At 48.1% G+C, this 25,050-nt stretch overlaps 1 protein-coding gene across 3 annotated transcripts in view; it reads left to right on the top strand.

The window, feature by feature from the left end:
* The window catches only part of DAAM2 (dishevelled associated activator of morphogenesis 2), a 135,615-nt gene that overhangs the window by 62,554 nt on the left and 48,011 nt on the right, over positions 1–25,050 (top strand). For all 3 annotated transcript variants that reach the window (XM_055571482.1, XM_055571480.1, XM_055571481.1), the window contains exons 2-3: positions 15,693–15,918; positions 24,728–24,817. In XM_055571482.1, coding sequence (XP_055427457.1) covers positions 15,751–15,918; positions 24,728–24,817 — 258 coding nt within the window. In that variant the 5' untranslated portion in view covers positions 15,693–15,750. The remainder of the gene's footprint in view (positions 1–15,692; positions 15,919–24,727; positions 24,818–25,050) is intronic.

Raw genomic sequence — 25,050 nt, 5'->3', positions numbered from 1 at the left:
CCAGCCTCCGGGATCTAATGCCTGATGATCTGGGGTGGAGTCGATGTAGTAATAATAGAAATAAAGTGCGCAGTACGTGTAATGCACTTGAATCATCCTGAAACCATCCCCCACCCCGGTCCATAGAAAAATTTTTCCACGAAACCGGTGCCTGTTGCCAAAAATGGTGGGGGACCACTGCAGGAGATGCTCAGTTATGAAGAAACAATTCATCAGGTTCATTCTTGTTTGCCTAGAGGAAGTAAGAAGTCAGCCAAGAGCAAACCAATGAAAGAGGAGGGGACCTATCCTGCTAGACACCTGCTGTTCTAGAGGGTTGCCACCTGCAGACTCCAGAGCCCTTGGTGGCTGGGTATTGTGAGGCTATAAATATCTCTGTTTTGTTTGTTTTTAAACAACTTCATTGAGATTTAACTGAAGTACCAAAAACTTTATGTAATTCAAATACATAATTTGGTATATTTTGGCATATGTATATACCTTTGACTCCATCACCACCCTCAAGATCATGCTTGACCATCATCCCCCAAAGTCCCCTTAATCCTTTTATAATCTACTCCCTTCCTTCCCACTCTCCACCCCCTCCATAAGCAACCTTCCACCCACAATCTTTAGAAAGACCAATTGATCAAAAGATCAATAGATCTTAGTTTTTAGTCAGTATAGGTTAATTTGGGTTATCTCAAATTTTAGATAAGTGAAATCATACAATATGTATGCTTTTATCCTCTGGTTCCTTGTACATAGCATAATTATTTTGAGCTCCATTCACATGTGGCACATCACAGCAGTTCATTCTTTTTGATTGCTGAGGAGTAGTCTATTTTATGGATACACTATACAAAGTTGTTTATTGATTTGCCCATTGATGGACATTTGGGTTGTTTCCAGTTTGGAGCTATTACAAATAAAGCTGCTCTGAACATTCATGAATAATATTGTATGGGCACATGCTTTCTATGTTTGGAGTAAATACTTAGGAGTGGAAAGACTAGTTCATATGGAGGTGTGAGTTTAACTTTTTAAGAAACAGCTGTTTTGCACAAGCAGTAAGGAGAGCTCCAGTCCTCCCATGTCCTCAGTGGCACACGGATGTAGCTCTGATTTCAAGGCTTGGCTGATATGGAATTTGTGAGCCCCGTAAAATGACCAAACCTGAAAATTGAACCAGTTGGCTTTCAGTTTGGACAGGGACCCCCGAGTGATGTTGAACCTAAGAATGTAGAATCAGGTGCTCCTAGAATTATTATTCAGATGGCTGTTTGCAGAATGCCAGGAGTGGGGGGAAATGAGAGATCGGCACCCATCCCAGCCTGAGAGCCTGTGGGGCTGGACCAGGTCTGCAGCTTGGTGTTTGGGAATGAAACAAACGCACCAGAGGCATCTGGGGGAAAGGTGACAAGAACCATTAACAGGACGGGGCGCTAGGGAGAGAAGACAAAGAGCCATGGGAGGGGACGTTGACCTTGGGAGGCTGTAGCTCCGTGAGGGCCGGGGCTGCGTATGTGTGGTTTGCCCTTCAACCTCCAGTACTGTGAGCGGGGCCAGGCGCAGAGTGAGTGCTGGAAACAGTAGAGGTGGATTGAACGAACAATTGAATGGAGGATGAACTAACTAATGGGAGCTTGGGGCAGGATTCCATTCCACCAGCATCATTTAGCACCTCGTGTGTTCTGTGGCACAGAGCCTAGTGTCCAGGGTGGAGGGAACTCTGGAGAGCGTGTGGTTTGACCTCCTCATCCACAGACAGGGCTCAGAGAAATGATGCTCTCAGCCAAGGTCATTCCTGTCTTGCCCAGGTCGCCTGCTGGGGCAGAGTTGGAACTTGCTCCTGGGTTTCCTCAGTTTTACTCTAGGGTTTAGCTCCTTTTAAAAATAATATTGTCTTTTCTGATCAATCAATGCTTATTGTTGGAAATTTGGAAAAATCCAGAAAAGGATAAGAAAAAGAACCCTAAACTCCCAAAGATAATTACTTTGGGAGTAAATAACTCTAAACTCAAAAGATAATTATTTCAAGCTGTCATATATGTATATGTGTCTGTCTGCATCTATCTAACCAGTCTTTATGTTTTAACATTTTGGCTGTTTTCAGTCTTTCATAGTATTGGGTTGGCCAAAATATGTTCGTTTAGGTTTTCCCATACACCTTACAGAAAAACCTGAATAAACTTCTTGGCCAACCCAATATTAGTAGCCCTGGGACAGGGTATCTGGTCCTGAATCCTTGAGGGCATCTCTGACTGTCTTCCAGTGCTCTGTCCATACATGATACCGTTCGTATGAACCGAGAGCTCGGAGGAGGATGGAACCCCACACTGGGAGAGAGCTCCGCAAACATTCTCAGACCCATACACCAGTACTGCCCCTAACAGAACCATGCGGTGGTGGTGGTGGAGTCACTGAATCATGTCTGACTCGTTTCCAACCCCATAGACTGTAGCCCACCAGGTTCCTCTGTCCATGGGATTTTCCAGGCACGAGTACTGGAGTGGACTGCCATTTCCTTCTCCAGGGGAGCTTCCCAACCCAGGGATCGGACTCTAGTCTCCTGAGTAAGGAGAAGCCACTGCTGAGCCACCAGGAAAGCTCGTAGCCACAATTTATTATGTTCGTTTGTCTCCCTTCCCCACCAAGCTGAACTTTTGTTTACTCTGGTATTTTTCCAGCTCTTAGCAAGGCACTTAGGTGCTGAACAAATGTTAGTTAGAATGAATGAATGGGTGAAATTGTATGAATAAGACTGAGGGGCAGGTGAGGGGAGGGGTCTACGTTTTCAATCACTTGTCCTCCAGGAGTCAGCTCATCTCCCCTCCCCCAGCCCCTGTCCTCCCCCGTTCCCTGAAGAGATGGAATGTGCCTGCAGTCCAGGATTTATGTCCAGCCGGGCCAGGGCACATGCAAGGCCTTTTCTGGTGTGAGCAAGGACGCGGAGAGGGACTAGAAGGACTGTCAGCCCAGGGTCCAGAGTGTGACCAGGCGCACAGGCCTGGCGAGGGTCCCAGGGCCAGCTTGCCTCGATGGGACTTCAAGGTCCTGCCCTCATGACCAAAAGGCCTCTGTGCGGGACCCCAAGGAGTGGCTGTAGGAGCTGCTCCCAGGCCGGGGGTTGCCCAGAATGGTGTGAGTTCTCAGCTGTCTGGCACTCTGGCAGGAGACCTGGAGAAGCACCCAGGAGGAAGCTGGGGGCACTTTTCCCTGCCACCCTTCAATAACGTCTCTCCATCCCTGTGGCCCACGGAAGGGGGCTCGGCTTCCAGGAAGCAGAAGGGGGTGAGGACAGGTTGTCATGTGTGGGGTGGTTTCCCTTTGGCCAGGAGCCTCAGGCCTCTGGCTCTAATGGGTAGCAGAGATTTGGGTGTTGAAATTCCTCCTTCACTTTCACTTCACAGCTGTTGCTCAGAGAGCTCCCCTCTGCTCCCTCCCGTTCTCAGTTTAAGTTCTTGCTTTCTGTGCCCAGTCCGTGTCTTGCCAAAGCCCCCGTGTCTGCTCACGGCTCTCACACATGTGGGCATGCACGCCCGTCCATGACATCCTGGGCATCTGGCCCCTCCTGTCTTCCTGGGCTGCTTGGGGACTTGTTAACTCTTACTCAGAGCTGCTTCCAGGCTCTTCCTCGCTTCTGTCCCTCCGATAATCCACGCTGAGACAGTGCCACCAGAACTGTCCATCTGGATACTACTCAGACATAGAAAGGAACACATTTGAGTTAGTTCTACTGAGGCAGATGAACCTAGAGCCAATTACATAGAGTGAAGTAACTCAAAAAGTGAAAAACAAATATCAGATATTAGCGCATATATATGGAACCTAGTGGAGAAGGCAATGGCAACCCACTCCAGTACTCTTGCCTGGAAAATCCCATGGACGGAGGAGCTTGGTAGGCTGCAGTCCATGAAGAGTCGGACATGACTGAACGACTTCACTTTCACTTTTATCTTTCATGCATTGGAGAAGGAAATGGCAACCCACTCCAGTGTTCTTGCCTGGAGAATCCCAGGGATGGGGGAGCCTGGTGGGCTGTTGTCTATGGGGTCGCACAGAGTCGGACACAACTGAAGCGACTTAGCAGCAGCAGCAGCGTGGAACCTAGAAAGACGGTTACTGACGAACCTATTCGCAGGGCATCAGTGGAGACACAGACACAGAGAACAAACTTAGGGACAAGGACGGGGAGAGGAAGGAGAGGGTAGCATGAATGGAGAGAGTTGATGAGAGAGAGAGAAGCATGGGAGCATATATACTACCATATGTAAAATAGACAGCCAATGGAATTTGCTGTATGACTCAGGGAACTCAAAGCAGGGCTCTGTAACAACCTAGAGGGGTAGGAAAGGGTGGGACGTGGGAGGGAGGTTCAAGAGGGGGTGTATGTATACGTGTGGCTAACTCATGTTGATGTATGGCAGAAATCAAACCAATATTGTAAAGCAATCATCAACCAATTAAAAAAAAAAAGTTGTCCATCCAAATCCCAGCTCAGAAAAGGCCTCGCAGACTCCCCTTTACCATAAGCCACCGACTAATCAGCCAATAAGCCAGCCAGCCTGGAGCTGCCACTGCCCCCTCCTCCTCCTCCTCCTCTTCCGCCTGCCCTGCAAGCCCTGTCTTTCTTTACCTGGTTGCCCATCTAATTTCCCATCGCACCTCTCTGAGTTCTGTGTTCCAGCCTGGTAAAAGGAACCCTGTCTTCCCCTCACTCACTTGGATGCCAAGTCCTCACCCCAGCATACCTTTGTCGTGAACGGGTTTCTTAGCCCCTCCCAACTGGCACGTGTCCACCTCTTTCCTCTGAGTTCTGGCTTCAAGGCCACTTCCTCTGGTGAATGTTCCAGACCACCCCAGCCAGAAGCCACTGTCCTCTCTCTCCCTGCGGTCCCAGAGCCTGGAACTCACTCCCTCCGCCCCCTTAGAATTCTGGTGGTTTATGCACAGACCTTCCCAACAACATTGTAAACTGGGGTGAGAATGGGATTTGATGTTTGGTTCATCCAGAGCACCTAGAAAATTGCTTGTGCATGCAGTCCCTTGGGGGTTGAGTGGATAGATGGGTGGATGAATGAGTGAATGCATGCATGCATACTTGGCCATGGCCTTGGAGAGCTACTATCTGCTTGTTTTCTGTCCTACTGAGACAAAGAAACCTATGTTCTCTTGATCATTTCTCGAAATGAGAAAAACCATTGGAAAACCCACAACTTCCACACTTGTCCCCCTCCTGAGTCAGAGAAATGTCACTTTGGGGACGTTTTCAGTTTCACTTTCCCAGCAAGACGCCCCTTTCTCTCCCTCTCCTCCTGCCACCTTGTGGGGCAGGTGGCACAGAGGGGCCCCTGGGGGCGCAGAGGGGGCCCCTGGGGCTGCAAACATTTACTTTTGCTTTCTTGCTTTTCCCAGAGCTGAGGGGGAAAACCATCATTTAGGCAGCTGCTAAAAATAGCTCCACCGGTCCTGGAAAGAGAGCTTGCTTATTTTTGAAAGTGCTCCCCGCCCCCTCCCCAGCCCTAACCGTGGCTCACAGGACAAGTCAGATTGTTCAGAGTTCTGTCCTGAGGCCAACAGGGAAGTCACAACTGGGCCCCATCCACCGTGTGGCCATTGCTGTCTGGAAGGTGGACCTGCAGAGAAATAGGGAGATAGGAGGGCCTCAGGCTGTCCATTTTTTTGTCCTATCAGAGATGGATCCTACTCCCAACAGCCTCTTAGCACCTAGGGGGGACGGTATGGTGGGCGTGGAGTCTGGAAACCTGGTTTGGATACTCAACTCACACTTTAACATCTTTCTGAGCCTCAAGTGTGGGAGGGAATCCAGGCAGTGATCATGTTTACCCTGCAGGAGTGTGGTAGAAGTTCCAGATAAACCTTGACCATGGTAAATATTCAAAGAATGATCATTATCACTTTATTATGATCAGAATCACTGGATTTAAAGTGCAGCACTCCTGTTTGGGGCTTCCCAGTTGGTGCAGTGGTAAAGAATCTGCCTGGCAATGCAGGAAGCACAAGAGACTCAGGTTTGGTCCCTGGGTTGGGAGGACCCCCTGGAGGAGGGCATGGCAACCCACTCCAGTATTCTTGCCTGGAGAATTCCATGGATAGAGGAGCCTGGCGGGCTGCAGCCCATAGGGTCGCACAGAATCAGACAGAAGTGACTTAGCACGCACATACGCACTCACTCCTGTTTTAGTGGCTAAGGCAGGGTGCATGATGAGCCAGTATGCTATACTAAGTTAAACCATTTGAAATGCATGGTTTTGTGGGTTAAAAACAATTCAGCAGTCAGCTACATATGATTCAAGCTAATAACACAGGGATCAGTACACTTTCTGTAAAGGGCCAGGTAGGAAATACTTTTGGCTTTGTGGGCCCTAGGGTCTCTGTTGAATAAAACATTTATAGATGATGAGCGAGTATAGTTGTGTTGTTTTTAAGTTTCACTGGAGTATGGTTGCTTGTAGCTGTGCTTTAATCAGACTATTTTCAAACGTAGGCTGGAGCTGGATTTGACCCCCACAGCATTTGCCAACCTCTGTCATAATATGTGGGCTTCCCTCATAGCTCAGTTTGTAAAGAATCTGTGAATATGTAAGAGCCATTCACACAGAGAGCCCATCTGTAATATATACAGTCGATATTCAGGTTTCTTCATAATTGTAACAGTAGCTTATCTATGTAGCTATTAAGTGTTTACTATTACTACGTAGCTATTAAGTATTTACTATTACTATGTAGCTAGTGAGTGTTTACTATTACTATTACTGGGCGCTACTCTAGATACTTTACAAATACTAGCTAGTTTAATGCTTCTGACAACCCTATGAAGTGTGTTGACACTTCAAGGACAATAATGACAACCCTGTTATTTCCCCATTTTACAGATGAGGAAACTGAGTCCCAGAGAGCCTAAGTAACTTGTCTGAAGTCACATAGAGTTGATGGCAGTTGAACAGAACCCAGCCAAGTTTGTGAGGTAGAAGGGGATGTCATCAGTTCAGGATGGGAGCAGGGGCAGGCTTGTGAGGGGTCTCGAGTCTGTTTGCTGTCCACAGAGCTTGAGGGGAGGGTCTTCAGAGACTTGAAGTGGGTGTAGGTATGGTGTAGGTGAGCAGTGGGGAGATGGGTGGGCGGAAGGCCTGGGAAGTACTGTGGCCTGGGATGGAAAAGCATAGACTCTTTGTTGGGAAACCAGGTTCCGGTAAGCTGGGCCTGGGGCCATTTCCCGGGTGATGCCCAGTGGCACATGAAGGGTCAGTGTGTAGGGAGGAATCTGCCCGGGGAACAGGACGTGGTTGACATTCTTTATGTTTTATGCAGCCGCTCTGGGGAGCTCTGGGCCCCGTTCCCAGGCCTGGACCCCAGGGACCTGGTCGGGAGAGGAGGGCAGAGGAGTGCTGCCCCGCATCTCCAGGATGCCTGGTCTCTGCCAATAAGTCATGGCACTCAGATACGCTGTTGATTCCCTTTGCCCATTAGTTTAGCCTCAGATCAACAGGCAGCTGGTTGGGACTCTGACCTCATGTGTTCTGGACAATTGCTTCCTCTGTGCCTTTGCTTATGCCCTTGCCAGGAATGCCTTTCCCTCCTCTAGCACCCTTCCTTAATTCTCTTCTCTCTTTCAAGATGAGGGGGCATGGGCTCGATCCCTGGTTAGGGAACTGAGATCCTGCAAGTCATATGGCCAAAATAAGAAAAGAAAGAAAGAAAAAAGAATTCCCTGCCAGTCCAGTGATCAGGACTGTGTTCTCATTACCAAGGGCCCAGGTTCAATCCCTGGTCAGGGAACTAAGATCCCACAGACCATGTGCCTTGGCCAAAAAAAAAAAAGACTTTTCTCAAAGCTAGTTCAATGTCGCCTTCTCCTGAAAGCTTTCCCTGGCTCCCTCTTCACCCCCCAGGCTGCACTGGGTCCCCTTTCTGAGACTTTCTCACTCCACCTTTCTGTACGGTCATTGCCTCGACTCCTCCAGCTCCCCCACCAGAAGAGGTCCTGCTTGAGGAAAGGGACCAGACTGTGTTTACTCCTGCATCCTCCCCACACAGTCAGCATCCAGCACAAGGGCTAGAAACGGGTTCCAGGCCTGTGTGTTCCAGGGCAACACCACTGTGCTCAGGATGCGGTGGCTGAGCAAGTTGCCTGAACTTTGGGAGTCTCAGTCATTGGTGAGAAGGGATAGTCAGGCCATTAGACGGTTGAGATAAAGGGCAATATTGTCAGCTCAGTGCCTGGCTCCTGGTTGGCACTGGGGAAGTGGCCAAGGGGAGATGACGCAGTACACCCTTGCTGTTACCCGCATGTGTGGAGGTAGGGGGAGGGGATGGAGAAGAACATCCCAGGGTCATGGCATTGGTCCCAAGAGCTAAAGGAAGGGTTCATGAGTCAGCTTTGCTTCTATGACAAGAGCTCTGAACTTACAGTCAGAATATTTCCTTGGGGTTCCAGCTCTCTCCCTTAGCTCCTTGGTGTCACTGATAAGCCGTGTAACAGCTGCTGAAGTCTTAGTCTCATCATCTGTAAGGGGGCATAATAGTAATAACCACCTCACAGGGTCATTGTGAAGCTGAAATGCTATTGCAGAGCTGTGAAAACACCTGGCCCAGCCCATAGGAAATGCTCAGTCATGAATTATTGAGCCTAAAGAACACTCGAGAAAGCTCTGAGTGGGTCTCAGATCAGGACATGTCTTCCATGGACACATGCCCTCTGTCTTAATGGTCTGTAGCTTTAGAATCAAATAGTCGTGTGTTTGAATCCTAGCTATGACCTCACTAACTGTGTGTCTTTAGGCAAGTTACTTCTCTGAACCACAGGGTTTTTTTTTTTTCTTTTTGTCTTCCTTTAAATAACTTCTTTAAATTGGTGCCTTCCATCTCAGAGCATGAGGGGTAGCTATAGCCCTGTGGCCAGCAAATACCAAAGTCTCAAGTACTAATATTGTTCTGCTTTCACTTAAGACTTAGGAGTAAGTGCTAATGATATTGGAATTTTGAAGCTTTAATTAATGTAAATAAAAACTGGTGAGTCGAGGACCTAGGGGCCAGGGTTTGGGGTTAAAGGTTAGGATTTTCATCTTTAAAAACCAAATGGGAGTTCTGGACTCCAGTTAGACGAAGCACTTCCTGGCCTGGGATGGAATGTGGGAGGAGCGCCCAGGGCGCGCTGAGGACAGCCTCTGGGGGAATCTTGGCGAAGGAGGTTGAGCCAGGCGGTGTGGACAGTCAGGGCTAAAGGGGCCCTCGCAGGTCTTCAGTCCAACGTGGACACAGCACGGAGGGGAAACCAAGGCCCCAGGGGGACGGCACTGTGGCCCCCAACCCACCGCTGCCTCGTGACTCGCCCCGTCCCCTGAGTTAAGAAGCTGTGCTCTCTTCACAATGTGGAGGATGTGATCATGAGGAGGTGAAGTCCGGTCACACCCAGAGGACTAGAGGAGACCCCGAGAGAGTTACAGGAGGGTCAGGGGATGGAGCCCCGACAATCTGATGTTGTAGGCCATTTGGTCTGTGTTTAGGGCCGGATGGTCCTGGGAAGGCTTTGTCCCCACAGGGATATGGGGATGAAGCAGGCAGACGGGAAGTGTAGGGCATGGAGCTGTTGGTGTTGGGGAAGTTTCCCTGGAGAGAAAGGTGGGTGGTGGGGACAGGGTGGGCGCAGGTTCAGTTTCTCAGACCCAGGTCCAAGTCCTCTGGGTTTTGTTCCGTGTGGCTTTCTGTTTTTCTATATTGCTTCTCAGTTCTCCTCTACCATTCCTCTTTGTAAAAAAGATTTTGCAGAAATGAATGGCGCTGGCCACTTCCACCTTTCCACTCCCTGCTCAGGGTCAGTGACAAGGGTTTATCTTTCCAACTAGAGGTCACTCAGAGCCTGAGGAAGAGTCCTGCCCTCTCTGGTCCAGGCTTCCCAGTTACTGAAGGCAAAGGTGGGTGGCTGCTTAAATCTGGCTAAGAAAGTTCCTTCAACGCCAGGCCTTGGTGGCCCCATCTATGTCCGGGGAAGGGCTCATGGTTCAGACTCTGGGGAGGGCCAGTCTCACCTTGCCAGTCATGGTGATACTGAAGCCACAGCAGTGGTGTTGGCCTTCTTTAATGAATATATGAGGTACTCCTGGCATTTTACTTATATTAGATCATTTATTCTTCCTTGAAACTGCATGAGGAAGATCCTGTTATTGCCTTGGTGTCACAGATGAGGAACCTGGGGTTCTTGGAGGTTAAGACCTCATGCTCAGGGTCACCCAGCTGAGAAGGCAGAGCCAGGAGTCAAACCCCTGTCCGTCTGACTTCAGAGCCTCTGCTGGAGTGGAGGAAGGATTAGAGTAGGGGTGGGAGAGAAATTGGGGTGGTGGGTGATGGAGGCAGTTCCCCCCAGTGGAGGAGAAGCAGGCAGCCTTTGGAATCTTCATACCCTCTCCTGGTCTAGAAAGGACCTTGTTTACTGGAGCTATTTCTTTTTTTCTTTTTTTTTTTAATACTATTTTAGATTTTTTGTTTGTTTGTTTGTTTATTTTTTGGCTGTGCCACACAGCTTTTGGGATTTCAGTTCCCCAAATGGGAATTGAACCTGGGGCTCGGCTGTGAAACCACCAAGGCCTAACCACTGGACCACCAGGGAACTCCCTGGAGCTACTTCTATACTGAGCCGTAGAGTCTGATCTTCTCTAGGGGGTGGGGGGAGGCTGCTTGGGGGGCTGGGGCAAGATGGGAACAAAGGGCATTGATGTGGGAAGAGGCGCTTTGGGGAGGCAGTGGCCGGACCACAGCCTGGACGCTGGCGTCCTGGTTTTCAGCCCCAGATCTGTCCCCATTGTTATGTGGCCTCAGAGAAGACATTTCCTTCCCGGACCTCAATTTTCAGATCTCTACCCTGAAGCTAGATGCTTTCCAGCTCAGGGCTTATGGTTTTAGTCTTGGATGTTCAGAAAGGGCCCCAAGAAAAGGAGGAAGGGACAGACTTAAGAGTTCCTGGGGAGGAGGACACCCTCAGGAACATAAACACTCAGGAGCGGTGGAGCAGGCCGCCCTTAAAAGGGCAAATATGCAGCGCGGCCGGGGGGTGTGGGGGAGGGAGGGTTGGTTAAGGCCCTTCTCTGTGGGGCCGGCACTTCCCGTTTGGAGGTCTGTGTCTACTTCTTCCTTCTTCTCTCCTCCTGAGGCCACTCCACCTTACTCCTCATACTCAGGCGAGACCTTAAAAATATTTAGACAGGTATGAGCCTGGTGCCAACCAATCAGGGGTCACAGCTGTGAACACGGGTGTAAGACTAATGGGGTGCTCCAGCTGTATGTCAACCCTGCCCCTGATGCCCCTCCCAGGAAAGCCTGGTTCAGGCACTGAAGGGCAAAGAAGGACCAGGAAGGAGACTGGGGCGAGAGAAGTCGAGGAGGTGAAGACAGAAGAGTGTTCAGAGGGGCAGTGACTGCAATCTCTGATTCCTAGTAGTTAAGCCACCAGGAATCCTTGAGGGGAACAAGGGCACAGTCTGGAGGTAGAGAAAGCAGCTGGCAGGCTAGTGCAGAATCCTGGTGTAGGTTGGCAAAGACCTGGAGCAGGCCCAGAGTTCGCAGATCCTCCCAGACGTCAGCCATCCCTCCCAAGAACCCCGTCATGCCATCCAGTCCATCTCATCCCACCTCTGGGACCTGCCCTTCCATGCTCTGTGTCCTCAGCAAAGCAGTCTTACCTATGGGACCTGGCCTGGAGTCTGTATCAGCATCCCAAACGGATGATGGGCAGGGGACCCAGGGAGGCCCACCCCTATCTACCTATGGAATTAGTGCTTTACCGAGCCTGACACTCGGAGGCCAGGGTTTCGTCCCACCCACTCCTGCCCATTGGCTATCAAGTCCCCTGGAAAGCCTCAGTGCCTCCCTTCCTCCCTTGATATCCTCAGCTACGTGTTCCAGGTCTTTGCTGACATAAACCAGGATTCTGCACTAGCCTGCTAGCTGCTTCCTCCACCTTGGAGACTGTCCCCTTGTTCCCTTCAAGGGTTCTTGATGTCTTAATTACTAGGAATCAGATTTCAATCAGTATTTCTTGACTGATTGATAAAGACCCCTCTTTTCTGTCTCCATGAGCACAGTTTTTTTTTTTCCTCAATTGACCAAAAAATATTATTGAGCACCTACTAAGCACAAGGCCTTTTATTAGCCATAAAGGCGTGCGGGGCGGGGGGGGGGGGTGGGTGTCAAATAAGCAGGAGGCATGGCCCCTGTCCTCAGACAGCCTTCACTGTAGCTGTGGAGACAATGTGCAAACCTGGAAAGGATGGCCAGTAATACCAGGCGGGCTCAGATAATGTGTTGTTTTAGGTATCCCTGGGTCTACTAAAAAGTCTTTTTTTTTTTTTTTTAATTGAAGTATAGTGGATTTACAATGTTGTGTTAGTTTCAAGTGTAACTGCAAAGTGATTTCGGTTATACATACATATGTATCTATTTTTTTCAGATTCTTTTCCCCTATAGGTTGTTACAAAATATTGCATATAGGTCTCCGTGCTCTCCAGTAAGTCTTTGTTAGCTATCCATTAATATATAGTAGTGTGTCTATGTTAATCCCAAACTCCTAATCTAATAAATTGGTAAGTAAAGGGAAGGAAGGATCAAATCCCTTTGAATGAATAACCTAAAGTTTTTATATATAAAACATGACTCTTGGATTGTATAGGGCAATATTTCTTAATATCTTTGAAAAATAATCCTTAGAAAAATTTTTAAAAGTTCTATGTTCAAATACATTTATTAATGCAACAATATATGTATTCCTTTTTAATGTAACAATATGGTTGATTTATTCTTTTTCTTAACATATGCACATATCTATTCTCTTTCAAATTCTTTTCCCAATTAGGTTGTTATAGAATACTGAGCAGAGGTTCCCTGTGCTATACAGTAGGGCCTTGATGGATATCCATTTTAAATACAGCAGTGTGTACCTATCAATTCCAAAATCCCCAACTATTCCTTCATCTCCTCCCCCGACCATAAGTTCATTCTCTAAGTCTGTGAGTCTATTTCTCCCTTTTAAATAAGTCCATTTGTATCATATTCTAGACTCCACATGTAAGTGATATCATATGCTATTTCTCTGACCTCAGTCAGTATGACAATCTCTAGACCCATCTAAGTCCCTGCAAATGGCATTACTTCGTTCTTTTTAATGGCTGAGTAATATTCCATTGACTTCCCTGGTGGCTCACCAAATACATTTAATAAATGCTAGAAAACATTTAAAACATCTGTCACGAAGTTAATAAAGAAAGATAAAGTAGGGACTTCCCTGGTGGTTCAGTGGTTGAGACTTTACTTTCCAATGCAAGGGGTGTGGGTTTGCTACCTGGTGGGAAAACTAAGATCCCAGAGGCTTTGTGGTGCACCCCCCCAAAAAAAGAGATAAAATGGAATCAATAAAAACACCTCTCTTGAATGATGAGTAACATGCATCATGCCTTATATGGGAGGATAGCTCAGATGACTGATTTATTAGCTAGTTTGTTAGGGTTTGGAAATAAAGCAGTGTTCTCCTAGACTTACCTTGGATTCACTAGGAACAAGTTATGCCATAGTTATCTTTTTTCGATAAGGTTCTAGAACTTGATTCAAGGGAATGCCTTAGATTTGACATATTTGGAGCTCCCCAAGGATTCAGGAAACAATCTCCTGTGGTGTCTTTAAGAAAAAAGGGCAGGGACTTCCCTGGTGGCCCAGTGGTTAAGACTCCATGCTTCCCATGCAAGGACACAGGTTAAATCTCTGGTGGGGGAACTAAGATCCCACATGCTGTGCAGTGAGGTAAAAAAAAAAAAAAGAAAAAAAACCCAGAGGGCTAGATCAGTGCATGGGATTCAAAGCTGGTTGAAGGACTGTCCCTTGAGAGTGTTAATGACTAGTTCTTTGGCATTTCCAGACAAGGAAGCTGTGTCATCTGGGCTTGTCTGTGTCCTTGTTTTGGTCAACATTTAGAGCAATGATGTAACTAAAGACCAGGGGGACATTCTGATCATTCCGTTAATGACCTAGATATAGGAGAAACAACTCAACCTTTGGGTATATTACCCTAAGCACTGAAAGCAGGGACACAAACAGATATTTGTACGTGTTGGTAGCAGCGTTCTTCACAATAGCCAAAAGGAGGAAGCAACCCCAGTGCCTGTCAACAGATGAATGGATAAACAAAATGTGGTCTCTGCATACAGTGGAATATTATTCAGCCAAAAAAAGGAAGGAAATTCTGCTACAGCTTGTATGGACCTTGATGACATTATGCTAAGTGAAATAGGCCAGTCACAAAAAGACAACTGCTGTAGGATTCTACCCATATGAGATACTGAGAGTTGTCAAATTCTTAGAGACAGAGAGTAGAGTGGTGGTTGCCAGGGGCTGAGGGGAGAGGGAAATGGGAAGTGATTATTTAATGAGTACAGAGTTTCTGTTTTACAAGATGGAAAAAGTAACAGAGGTAGATGGTGGTGATGGTTGCAGAGCAATGTGAATGTATTTAATGCCACTGAACTACACACATGACAAATGGTAAAACAGTAAACTTCATGTTTATATGCATTTTACCCACAATTTAACAAAATCTTGTCCCCAAACCTGTGCTATATCACAGATACTACAGCTAGAATATCTGTAGAATATAAAGGTAGAATAAAGGTAGAATCTGATTTATATTCAAAATTAAGATACAAAAGTGTGGGGAGAGTATGTTGAGCAGCAGTGTGGTGGGTAAACAGTGGTCTTTCTGCTGAACCCACCCAGATCTGAAACCATGTTTAGGAAGCATTGGAAGGATCATTTGGCCCATTCAGGAAGCCCATGTATGGATAACTGGACTTAATCCACCTGGAAGCTATGTGGCCTCAATGACTAGGGCCAGTGTTTATCCTTAGGCTGGTCATCATAGAACTAGGCTTTCCCAGAGGGAAACCAAACACTTAATCCTTTCTGTTCCAGTGACCACCCATCTGTTGGGTGTCTCTCAGTTCCGGGCTCTAGCCATAGCGGTATCCTCTGTTCTCCGTCTGTATGGAAATCACATTTGACCAGATTCCCATCACTCTTGGTTGAACACCATTCCAATGATCAGCCCCATTTCTTTACCCAGGGTTCACTCTAATGGCTCCCGCAGGTCACCCCTTCTGGATGGATGGGTGAACCCACACCCTGTTGATATTTCACATTCATCGAGACATGCCTGGCTACAGCAGACTGGGAAGAAAGCTGTGCAAGCCTTCCGTCCTCTGCTCCCATGGAGGCCTGCACTGCAGGAGCCAGGCCATATAATTAGCTCAGTGTCTCCCCTGCCAGCCGAATTCAGCCCTTCCCTCCCCATTGGATTACACCTTTAAAGCAGGTATACCCAGACCCTGGAATATTCACATGAATAAGGAAGCCCTGCAGGAAAATGGACTGCCAGTGGACGGGGAACAGGATTCCCATCTGTACAGTCAGAGTGGGTGGTGGGTAGTGCCACCTCTGCCCTGGAAGTCACATTCTGTGACTACAGCCCTCCCATCTTCTCTCAGGGCACAGAGGGAGAATCTGGAAGTGTTTGCAGTTGTGGGAGAAAGGAGCTTGGCTGTGGGGTCAGAGGCCCCTGAGAGTTGGCCAGAGAAATTATGGTGGCAGAGCAGCCACGTTCTGGCCCACCTGGCTGCCAGGCCTGACCACTCTGTCCTCTCTGTTCTACCCAGATCACGATGAGGACCTAGGGCATCTGCCTGCGGACTGTCCCCCTGGCCTGCAGTGACCATGGCCCCCCGCAAGAGGAGCCGCCATGGCCTGGGCTTCCTGTGCTGCTTTGGGGGCAGCGACCTCCCTGAGATCAACCTCCGGGACAACCACCCTCTGCAGTACATGGAGTTCTCCAGTCCTATCCCCAACCCAGAGGAGCTGAACATCCGCTTTGCAGAGCTGGTGGTGAGTGAGGGGCGGGGCAGAGTGGGGTGGGGGTAGAATGAGGGGCGGGGCGGAGTGAGGGGCGGGGTAGAGTGAGGGGCAGGGGCAGAGAGGGCTTGGCCATGGAGTGGCGGGCCCCAGCAGGAGCAGAAGGAGCCAGACAGAGGGCGGGGGCCTGTGTGCCGGGATCTTCACCTGCTGAAACTGCTTTTGGCTGAGATGGGTCCCAGAGCACCTCAGCTGTGGGGGAGAAACAGTCAGCACTGGGGTGGACACCGCGAAGCCTGTCCCCAGAAGATGGACCTTCCTCATATCTCCACTGGACTCTAGACCTCGCCGGGCAGCGGTAGGCTCCCATGAGAGGAGCAGGTGCAGGCTTTGTGAAGTCGGCACCGAGGAGCCTCAGAGAACCTCAGAGTGCTTGACACCTTTTTCTCATCTGCTGGCTGGAATTTCCCCGGGATCCTCTTATCTCAGACATAAGACGGGTGGAATTCTGTAGGCAGATTCTGGGTACCTCAGAACAAGAATTTTTTACAAAAAAAACTTTTAATTTTATATTGGAGCATAGCCGATTAACAGTATTGTGATAGCCTCAGGTGAACAGCAAAGGGATTCAGCCATACATATGCAAGTGTCCATTCTCCCCCAAACTCACCTCCCATCCAGGCTGCCATGTAACACTGAGCTGAGTTCCATGAGCTATACAGCAGGTCCTTGTTGGTTATCTACTTTAAATATTGCTGTGTGTACATGTCCATCTCAAACTCCTTAACTATCCCTTCCTCCCATCATCCTTCTCCCTGCCCCCTGCTCCAGCAACCATAAGTTTATTCTCCAAGTCTGTGAGTCTCTTTCTGTTTTGTAAGTTCATTTGTATCATTTCTTTTTAGATTTAGGGGATGGTTTTTTTAACTGAAGTATAGTTGATTTACGGTGCTGTGTTAGTTTCTGCTGTACAGCAATGTGATTCAGCTATACCTGTATATACGTTCTTTTTTTATATTCTATCCCATGGTGGTTTATCACAGGATATTAAGTATGGTTCTCTGTGCTGTGCAGTAGGACCTTGTCATTTATGCATCCTATATATAATAACTAGCATCTGCTAACCCCAACCTCCCGCTCCATCCCTCCTCCAACCCTCTCCTCCTGGGCAACCGCAAGTCTCAGATCAAGGGATGATTAACTAGAAACAAGGAGATAGAGATGCCTGAAAGACACCTGGATTGGGACTGGGATGATAACACCCCGTGTCTAGCCTGGGGCAGACAGAGCTCTGGCATTCACACTGGCGGCAGCTCTTCCGGACTCTCTGTGATACCCATTTAGACCACAGCAGCACCCTGTGTGTGAAACATCCTATTCTGACCACAAAGAGACAGAACAGGAAGACGGCATGATTCTTCTCTTTGGAGGTCTGGTGGTGAGACAAAGCCTGCACACCAAAGAAATTCCCAGATGGGGGAGCAGGATCTGTGCCCAGGACTCGGGCCTGAACCCCTGGAAGAGAGCCGTAAACGCAGGGTCATCTACCATCAGCTCTTGGTCACTTATTCTCATGGCTGGCCTGCAGAGAAACGATGCAACATGATTGGAATGGGGTTTCCTACTTGGATTCGGTCATGGATGTATCTGATGAAGACAATCCAGCTCTTCAAAGCATAGGACCACTGTAAGATGGAGCAATGCCTATGGGAGAAAAAGTGATCCACCTTCCTCACCACATCAGGTTCAGGAAAACTCACTGTCCCGAGTCATGCCTTTCCTGGGAGTAGAGCCAGGGGTGGGAGATAGGAAATGGCAACCCACTCCAGTATTCTTGCCTGGAAAATCCCATGGACAGAGGAGCCTGGTGGGCTACAGTCTATGGGGTCACAAAGAGTTGGACACAACTGAGTGACTAACACTTTTCTTTGCTTGTGTAGAATAATATATGAAGCCTGAGCTGTGTTTGTCAGTCCTGCTAAGATCATTTTTTCACTCAAATACTGCTAACACCATTTTCCACATTAAGCAGTTCTCCAGTTTTCTATGGACACCAATTGGATGTCCTGCAATACAACTCCATTCTGACACTTACTGCCCAGAGTTAGCACAGAGCCCACAGGTTAAGGGCTCAGATCCACGAGACTGCCCCTTACTTCACACACCCATTAGAGGTGGTGGGTCCCAGGTTTCCTACGTGTCTGTCCAACATGGCTACCAATCAGGAGTCCCCACAATCTCCTCTGCAAGTGTGGTAATTTGCTAGAACTTCTCACAGAACACAGGAAACACTTTATGTACTGTTACCAGCTTAGTATAAAGGAGATGATAAAGAATACAAGTGAGCAGCCAGAAGAAGGCATACAGAGCATAAAGCCCAGAAGGGTAAGGTTCCTGTCCTGAGCCCAGGAGCATCTGTCCCCGGAAGGTTCGGGGTGCCCCACCCTCCCATCATGTGGATGCATACACCCACCCAGAAGCTCTCTGAGCCTTGCCATTCTGGGGGCTTTTGCGGTGGTTTCAGCAAGATAGGTTTTTTTCCCCTCACTTTTTATTTTATATTGTAGTATAGCTGATTATGGGGCTTCCCTGGTGACCTTGGAAGAAAAGCTATGAAAACCTAGCCAGCATATTAAAAAGCAGAGACATTACTTTGCTGACAAAGGTCTGGTAGTCAAAGCTATGGTTTTTTCCAGTAGTCATGTATGGATGTGAGAGTTGGACCATAAAGATGGCTGAGCACCAAGGAATTGATGCTTTTGAACTGTGGTGCTAGAGAAGATTCTTGAGAGTTCCTTGGACAGGAAGGAGATCAAAGCAGTCAATCCTAAAGGAAATCAGTCCTGAATATTCATTGGAAGGACTGATGCCGAAACAGAAACTCCAATACTTTGGCCACCTGCTGTGAAGAACTGACTCATTGGAAAAGACCCTGATGCTGGGAAAGAGTGAAGGCAGGAGGAGAAGGGGATGACAGAGGATGAGATGGTTGGATGGCATCACAGACTTGATGGACATGAGTTTGAGCAAGCTCCAGGACTTGGTGATGGACAGGGAAGCCTGGCGTGCTGCAGTCCATGGGGTCGCAGAGTCGGACACGACTGAGTGACTGAACTGAACTGGTGACTAAAACAGTAAAGAGTCTGCCTGCAATGCCGGAGACCTGGGTTCCATCCCTGGGTTAGCAAGATCCCCTGGAGAAGGGAATGACAACCCACTTCAGTATCTTGCCTGCTTCTCCATGGACAGAGGAGCCTGGCAGGCCACAGTCCACGGGGTTGTAGAGAGTCGGACACAACTGAGCGACCAACATACGACTACTGCTGCTACTTATAGCTGATTGGCAATGCTGTGATAGTTTCAGGTGTGCAGCAGAGTGGCCCAGCCATACACATACATGTATCCACTCTCCCCCAAACTCCCGTCCCATTCAGGCTGCCACAGAACACTGAGCAGCGTTCCCTGTGCTGTACGGTAGGACCTGGTTGCTTATCCACTTTAAATACAGCTGTATGTATATGTCCATCCCAAATGCCCTAACTATCCCTTTCTCCCACCCTTCCCCACTAGTATCCGTAAGTTCGTTCTCTGAGTCTGTTTTGTAAATAAGTTTATTTGTAATGGTATGATAGATTTTTAGCTCCATCTATTAGAGTTTGGGGAGTAGGGCTGAAAGTTCAAGGCTTCTAATCAAGGCCTGATCCTTCTGGTGACTGGCCCCCACCCTGAAGCTCTCTAGGGTCCACCAAGAGTCACTGCAGCAGGAGAAAAGGGACTCCTATCACCCAGGAAATTCCAAGGGGTTTAGGAGCTCTATGTCAGGAACAAAAGATATTCCTGTCAGTTCTATCATTCATGAAATTCCGAGGGGTTTAGGAGCTCTAAGACAGGAACCGGGAACGAGGGTCAGAAATATTAGGTTGACACTGCTATATTTAAAATGGATAACCGACAATGACCTACTGTGCAGCACAGGGAACTCTGCTCAGTGTTACGTGGCAGCCTGCATGGCAGGGGAGTTTGGGGGAAAGTGGATCCATATATGTGTATGGCTGAGTCCCTTTGCAGTTCATCTGAAAGTATCATGACATTGTTTGTTAATTGACTATACCCCAATACAAAATAAAAAGTTAAAAAAAAATAAAGCATGATGCCACAAAATACCAAAACAGATTTTTTAAAAAAAGAAATGTTGGGTTGGCCATAAAGTTCTTTCAGGTTTTTTCATAGCATCTTACGGAAGAACCCAAATGAACTTTTTGGCCAAACCAGTATATTTCTTACATTATCCCAGTCAGGGACATCTTCCTGAGAAGACTGCATGAGTTTTGAAAGAAGGACATGGCAAGCAGTGTTCCTTCCTTTGGCCCTTTTAGTCTCCAAATATTTATTGAGCATGTTAAGTGGCAGGGTTTCTTACTAGGTACTTTGGCAAAAAACAAGAATGAGTCAGACTTGTCTCGTCTGCAAGCTAGCGTGAGGTATTGATCAAACAAATGAAAAATATTTGAGAGACTGACGTGTCCTGGGCTCTGTGGGCTGCCAGGGATTTAGTGATGGACCCACTAAAATGGGTTGGTGCAGCCCCTCCCCCCAGGAATATGTAGTCTAACGAGAAGCCAGGTCTTGAACAGTAATGATGAGTGTAGAGAGTGTCTTGAGAGGGAATGTTTGGGGCAGGGGGGCGGTCTGTGGGCGTGTCTAGCAGAGAGCCTTATTCTAGATTCAGGGTCCTGATGGGTCCCCTGAATCAGTGACAGATCTTAAAACAGAGTGATGGTCAGGTAGGTGAATGGAGGTGCAGAATGATGCCATGGAGTCCCTGACAGAAGAAGCAGCAGATGTGAGAGTCTCAAGTAGGAAAAAGCTGGGTCCTTTGGGGGGGTATCATTATGATGAGAATATCTGAGGATTTGAGATTCAATCCTAGGGGTAATAGAAAGCCACTGAAAAGGTTAAGCAGGGGTTTGAGGCTCTCCAATATACTTTTCTAAAAAGACCATCTGGGGTACTTTATTGGCTCCAAAGGCACTGTGTAGACCATGTGGGGGCTCTTGGTGGAAACCCAAGCTGTGGAGGATGGTGGCTTGGACTAAAGTGTTAGCCATGGAAATGGGGAAAAGTGGACAGATTCCGGAGCCACTGAGAAGGAAGGATAATAGGACTTGTGGGGACTAATGCATGAGTAGAAGTCAGGGAATACCAGGTTTCTTACGAGGATCTGGGTGGATGGTGAGACCCTCATCAGGACAGGATGTGGCAAGGAGACCCAGGCTGAGGGGACTGGGGTGATGAACTCAGTTTGCATGTGTTTGCTGTGCCTCAGTTTCCTCATCTGTAAAATGGGTTGCTGCAAATGTAATGAATAAACTTTAAGCACTGAGAACAGTGCCTGGCACACTGTCACACGTGCATGAGTGTTTGAGGCACCTGAGGGCCATCAAGTTGATCCATGCAAAGGCAGTTGGGTGCCAGGATTGGGCGCTCAGGACACTGGGGGGCTGAGAGGATTTAGGATTGTCACTGGGTCCTTGGGGATGACTTGCGAAGGAGTCACCAGAGGAAGCATAAAGGGAGGGGAGAAGAGGACCCAGGATGGTGCCCTGAGGGACTTCAGTGCTGAGTGATAGGAGAGAGGAGGAAAAGTCAGTCAGGGGTCCCAAGAGGAGCATAGCGCAAAGCAGGAGGGACGGCCCAAGGGTGTGATTGTCCAGGAAATAAGGAAAGAGAGACTCAAGAAGAAGTGGATGGTCCACAGAGTCATAGGTTACCAAGGCTGAACCAACCAAATTACCAAGAAATGCCATTTGATTTAGTGGCAGAGACCACTGGTGAGAGAAGACAAGTGTCTAAATAACCAGAATACAAAGTTGAACACAACAGCTCTGCATTCAGGTAGGGAGGGGTGTTCCTACCTGGGAAGGGCTGTAGAAGGCTTGCCAGAGGATGCCAGCTCTGAGCTTGGGCATTAGACTGTGGGGTGGGCGGGCCAGGAGCTCTGGCTGGGTAAAACTACCTGCATAAGCAAAAGCAGGAGAGGGTGCAGTGTATGCCAGCCAGTGGCAGGTGCACAGAAGTCTCTTTAATTTCTGATTCTGACCACAGAAAGGAAATGCTTCAGAAACCTCGAGCAGGGTCTGGAAAATTCCTGGGATATGTAGAGAGTGGTTCCAGGGAAGAACTTTTCTTTAGCATTTGATCTACAGGAGTCTTTAGTTCAAAAAGCAGGTGACCTGGTGGGCATAGGTTCAAGTTGTCCTTGTCGGTGCCACTCAGGATGGCAGCCGCCGGTCACATGGGGCTGGTGACACCTGAAACATGGCTGGTCTGAACCAAGATGGGAAATCCACGGCAGATTTTGATAACTTTGAAAAAAAAAAGAATTCAAATAGCTCATTGATCTTTTTCTTTTACATTGATTACATGTTAAAATGACTCTATTTTAGATACTTTGGGTTAAATACAAGGTACCCAGGTGGTCCCATTACTTCATGGGAAATAGATGGGGAAACAGTGGAAACAGTGTCAGACTTTATTTTTTTGGGCTCCAAAATCACTGCAGATGGTGACTGCAGCCATGAAATTAAAAGACGCTTACTCCTTGGAAGAAAAGTTATGACCAACCTTGATAGCATATTGAAAAACAGAGACATTACTTTGCCAACAAAGGTCTGTCTAGTCAAGGCTATGGTTTTTCCAGTGGTCATGTATGGATGTGAGAGTTGGATTGTGAAGAAAGCTGAACACCGAAGAATTGATGCTTTTGAACTGTGGTGTTGGAGAAGACTCTTGAGAGTCCCTTGGACTGCAAGGAGATCCAACCAGTGCATTCTGAAGGAGATCAGCCCTGGGATTTCTTTGGAAGGAATGATGCTAAAGCTGAAACTCCAGTACTTTGGCCACCTCATGCAAAGAGTTGACTCATTGGAAAAGACTCTGATGCTGGGAGGGATTGGGGCAGGAGGAGAAGGGGACGACAGAGGATGAGATGGCTGGATGGCAATCGCTGACTCGATGGACGTGAGTCTGAGTGAACTCCCGGAGTTGGTGATGGACAGGGAGGAGGCCTAGCGCGCTGCAATTCATGGGGTGGCAAAGAGTCGGACACGACTGAGCAACTGAACTGACTGACTGACCCAGGTGATGCTAGTGGCAAAGAACCCACCTGCCAGTGCAGGAGATGCAAGAGACACGGGTTCGATCCCTGGGTTGGCAAGATCCCCTAGAGGAGGGCATGGCAACCCACTCCAGTATTCTTGCCTGGAGAATCCCATGGACAGAGGAGCCTGACGGGCTATGGTTCATGGGATCACAAAGAGTCAAACACGACTGAATTGACTTATCACACATTATTAAAATTAAGTTCAACTATTCCTGCATAATTTTTTAATGTGACTGGAAAAATTTTTTAAAAACGTGGCTCATATTTCTATTGGACAGGTCAGATCTCTGTGAAGGAAAGTCTAAAAGGCTCTCATTGAATATAGGTATCGATATACTTAAGACTTGTACTTTCTTAGATATTACTTTCACTATCGTTTTAGAAAATACAAAGATTAGTAATATGCTTTTTTTGGTCTTAATGTAACTTTTGCTTTTATTAAAAAAAATTCAAGAATCATGTTGAAAGGCCCATTATGTTTCCACAGCCCATTAACTTTTATTTATTTATTTTTGTTGAGTCCTGGCATAGCTCATGAATCACAGGAGAAGAATTTTCAGTAAGAGAGCCTTTTAGGCACCATTCAGCACAGCTAAACCGAAAAAAGTCATCCCAAACTACCTACAGAGTTACCTGAAACTTGATGATGTCAGAAACTTCCCAGTCCAGCTCCCAGGGAAGTGTGGGTTCACCTCTGGAGCCCAGCCTTGTGTGTGCATGGCATGGTCTGGGTGGTGGTACTGCTGGAGGGCTGTCTCTGTCGGGCACACCTCCAAGGGAAGCAGACCAACACCTCCCATGGCACAGGGTGCCCTCCTTAGCAGGAGGCTGAGTTAGATGAGTTGATGAATTGATGAGTTAGTTGAGTTAGATGAGTTGCCCAGCTCCTCATCTTTACCAGGTGTCCTCAACCATGCTGGGGCCAATGCTGGGGTTGGGGAGCCAGAGACTTTCTGGAGGACACACTTAAAGGGACAGAGACTTGAAGGATGGGGGGCCAAGAGGGAAGTGGATTAGGTGACATCCCTGGTGGTCCAGTGGTTAAGAATCTACTTTGCAACACAGGGGATGCAGGTTTGATCCCTGGTTGGGGAACTAAGATCCCACATGCTGCAGGGCAGCTAAAACGTGTGCACAGCAGCTCCTGAGCCCCATGCACTCTGGAGCCCCCATGCCACAACTAGAGGGTCCATGCTGCTGCAAGGAAAGATCCCGCATGATGCAAGGAAGGTCCCAAGTACCGCAACTAAGATCAGACGCGGCCACCAAATAATAATAATAACAGACTGGGTTGGTAGACTGATTTCTTTCTTGTCAAGCCTTGATTTATGGTGTTGACCAGCCTAAGAAGGACAAGAGGAAGAAGACAAGAAACTCCAGGCAAGAGGACTAGGAGCTAGCGAAGTAATGAAGAGATGGGCGGGAACAGGGCCCTGGAAGGGGAGGAGCCAGGGGCGGGGACAGGAAGTGAAGGAAGCCTGGATAGAAGCTTGAGGGCTTGATGCAAGGGGATGGGAGGATGGTGCTGTGCTTCAAGAGGAAGAATTGCCCTATCGTATCTTTGACGCTCTTTGAAGGAAGACAGCAGGCTGAGGAATCTGAGGAAACTAATTTCCTATAGGCTGAATATCCTAAGATCAACCATCTCTGGGTTTCAGACGTGTTTTCATGTCTTTGCAGGATGAATTGGATCTCACCGACAAAAACCGGGAGGCTGTATTTGCACTGCCCCCTGAGAAGAAATGGCAGATCTACTGCAGCAAGAAGAAGGTACCCTCTCTGACCCCTTCCACTGCCGCGCAGGGTCCACAGCACGGGCAGCCCTTGCTTCCACGCTTGCTCATTCATTTCGCAAACCTTTGTTCCACACCAGCATCATTCCATTCTAGGTGTCGGAGGAACAACAGTGAATGAATCAGGACAGAAATAATCCCTGCTCTCATGGAGCTTACACGCAGAGGGTTAGGGTTCTGTTCTTCTGGGCTCCAGGAGGGGTGCCGGGT

This window comes from Bubalus kerabau, chromosome 3 (genome assembly GCF_029407905.1).
Source record: "Bubalus kerabau isolate K-KA32 ecotype Philippines breed swamp buffalo chromosome 3, PCC_UOA_SB_1v2, whole genome shotgun sequence".
In the NCBI taxonomy this organism is placed as follows: Eukaryota; Metazoa; Chordata; class Mammalia; order Artiodactyla; family Bovidae; genus Bubalus; species Bubalus kerabau.
This window is presented reverse-complemented; position numbering and strand designations above follow the sequence as displayed.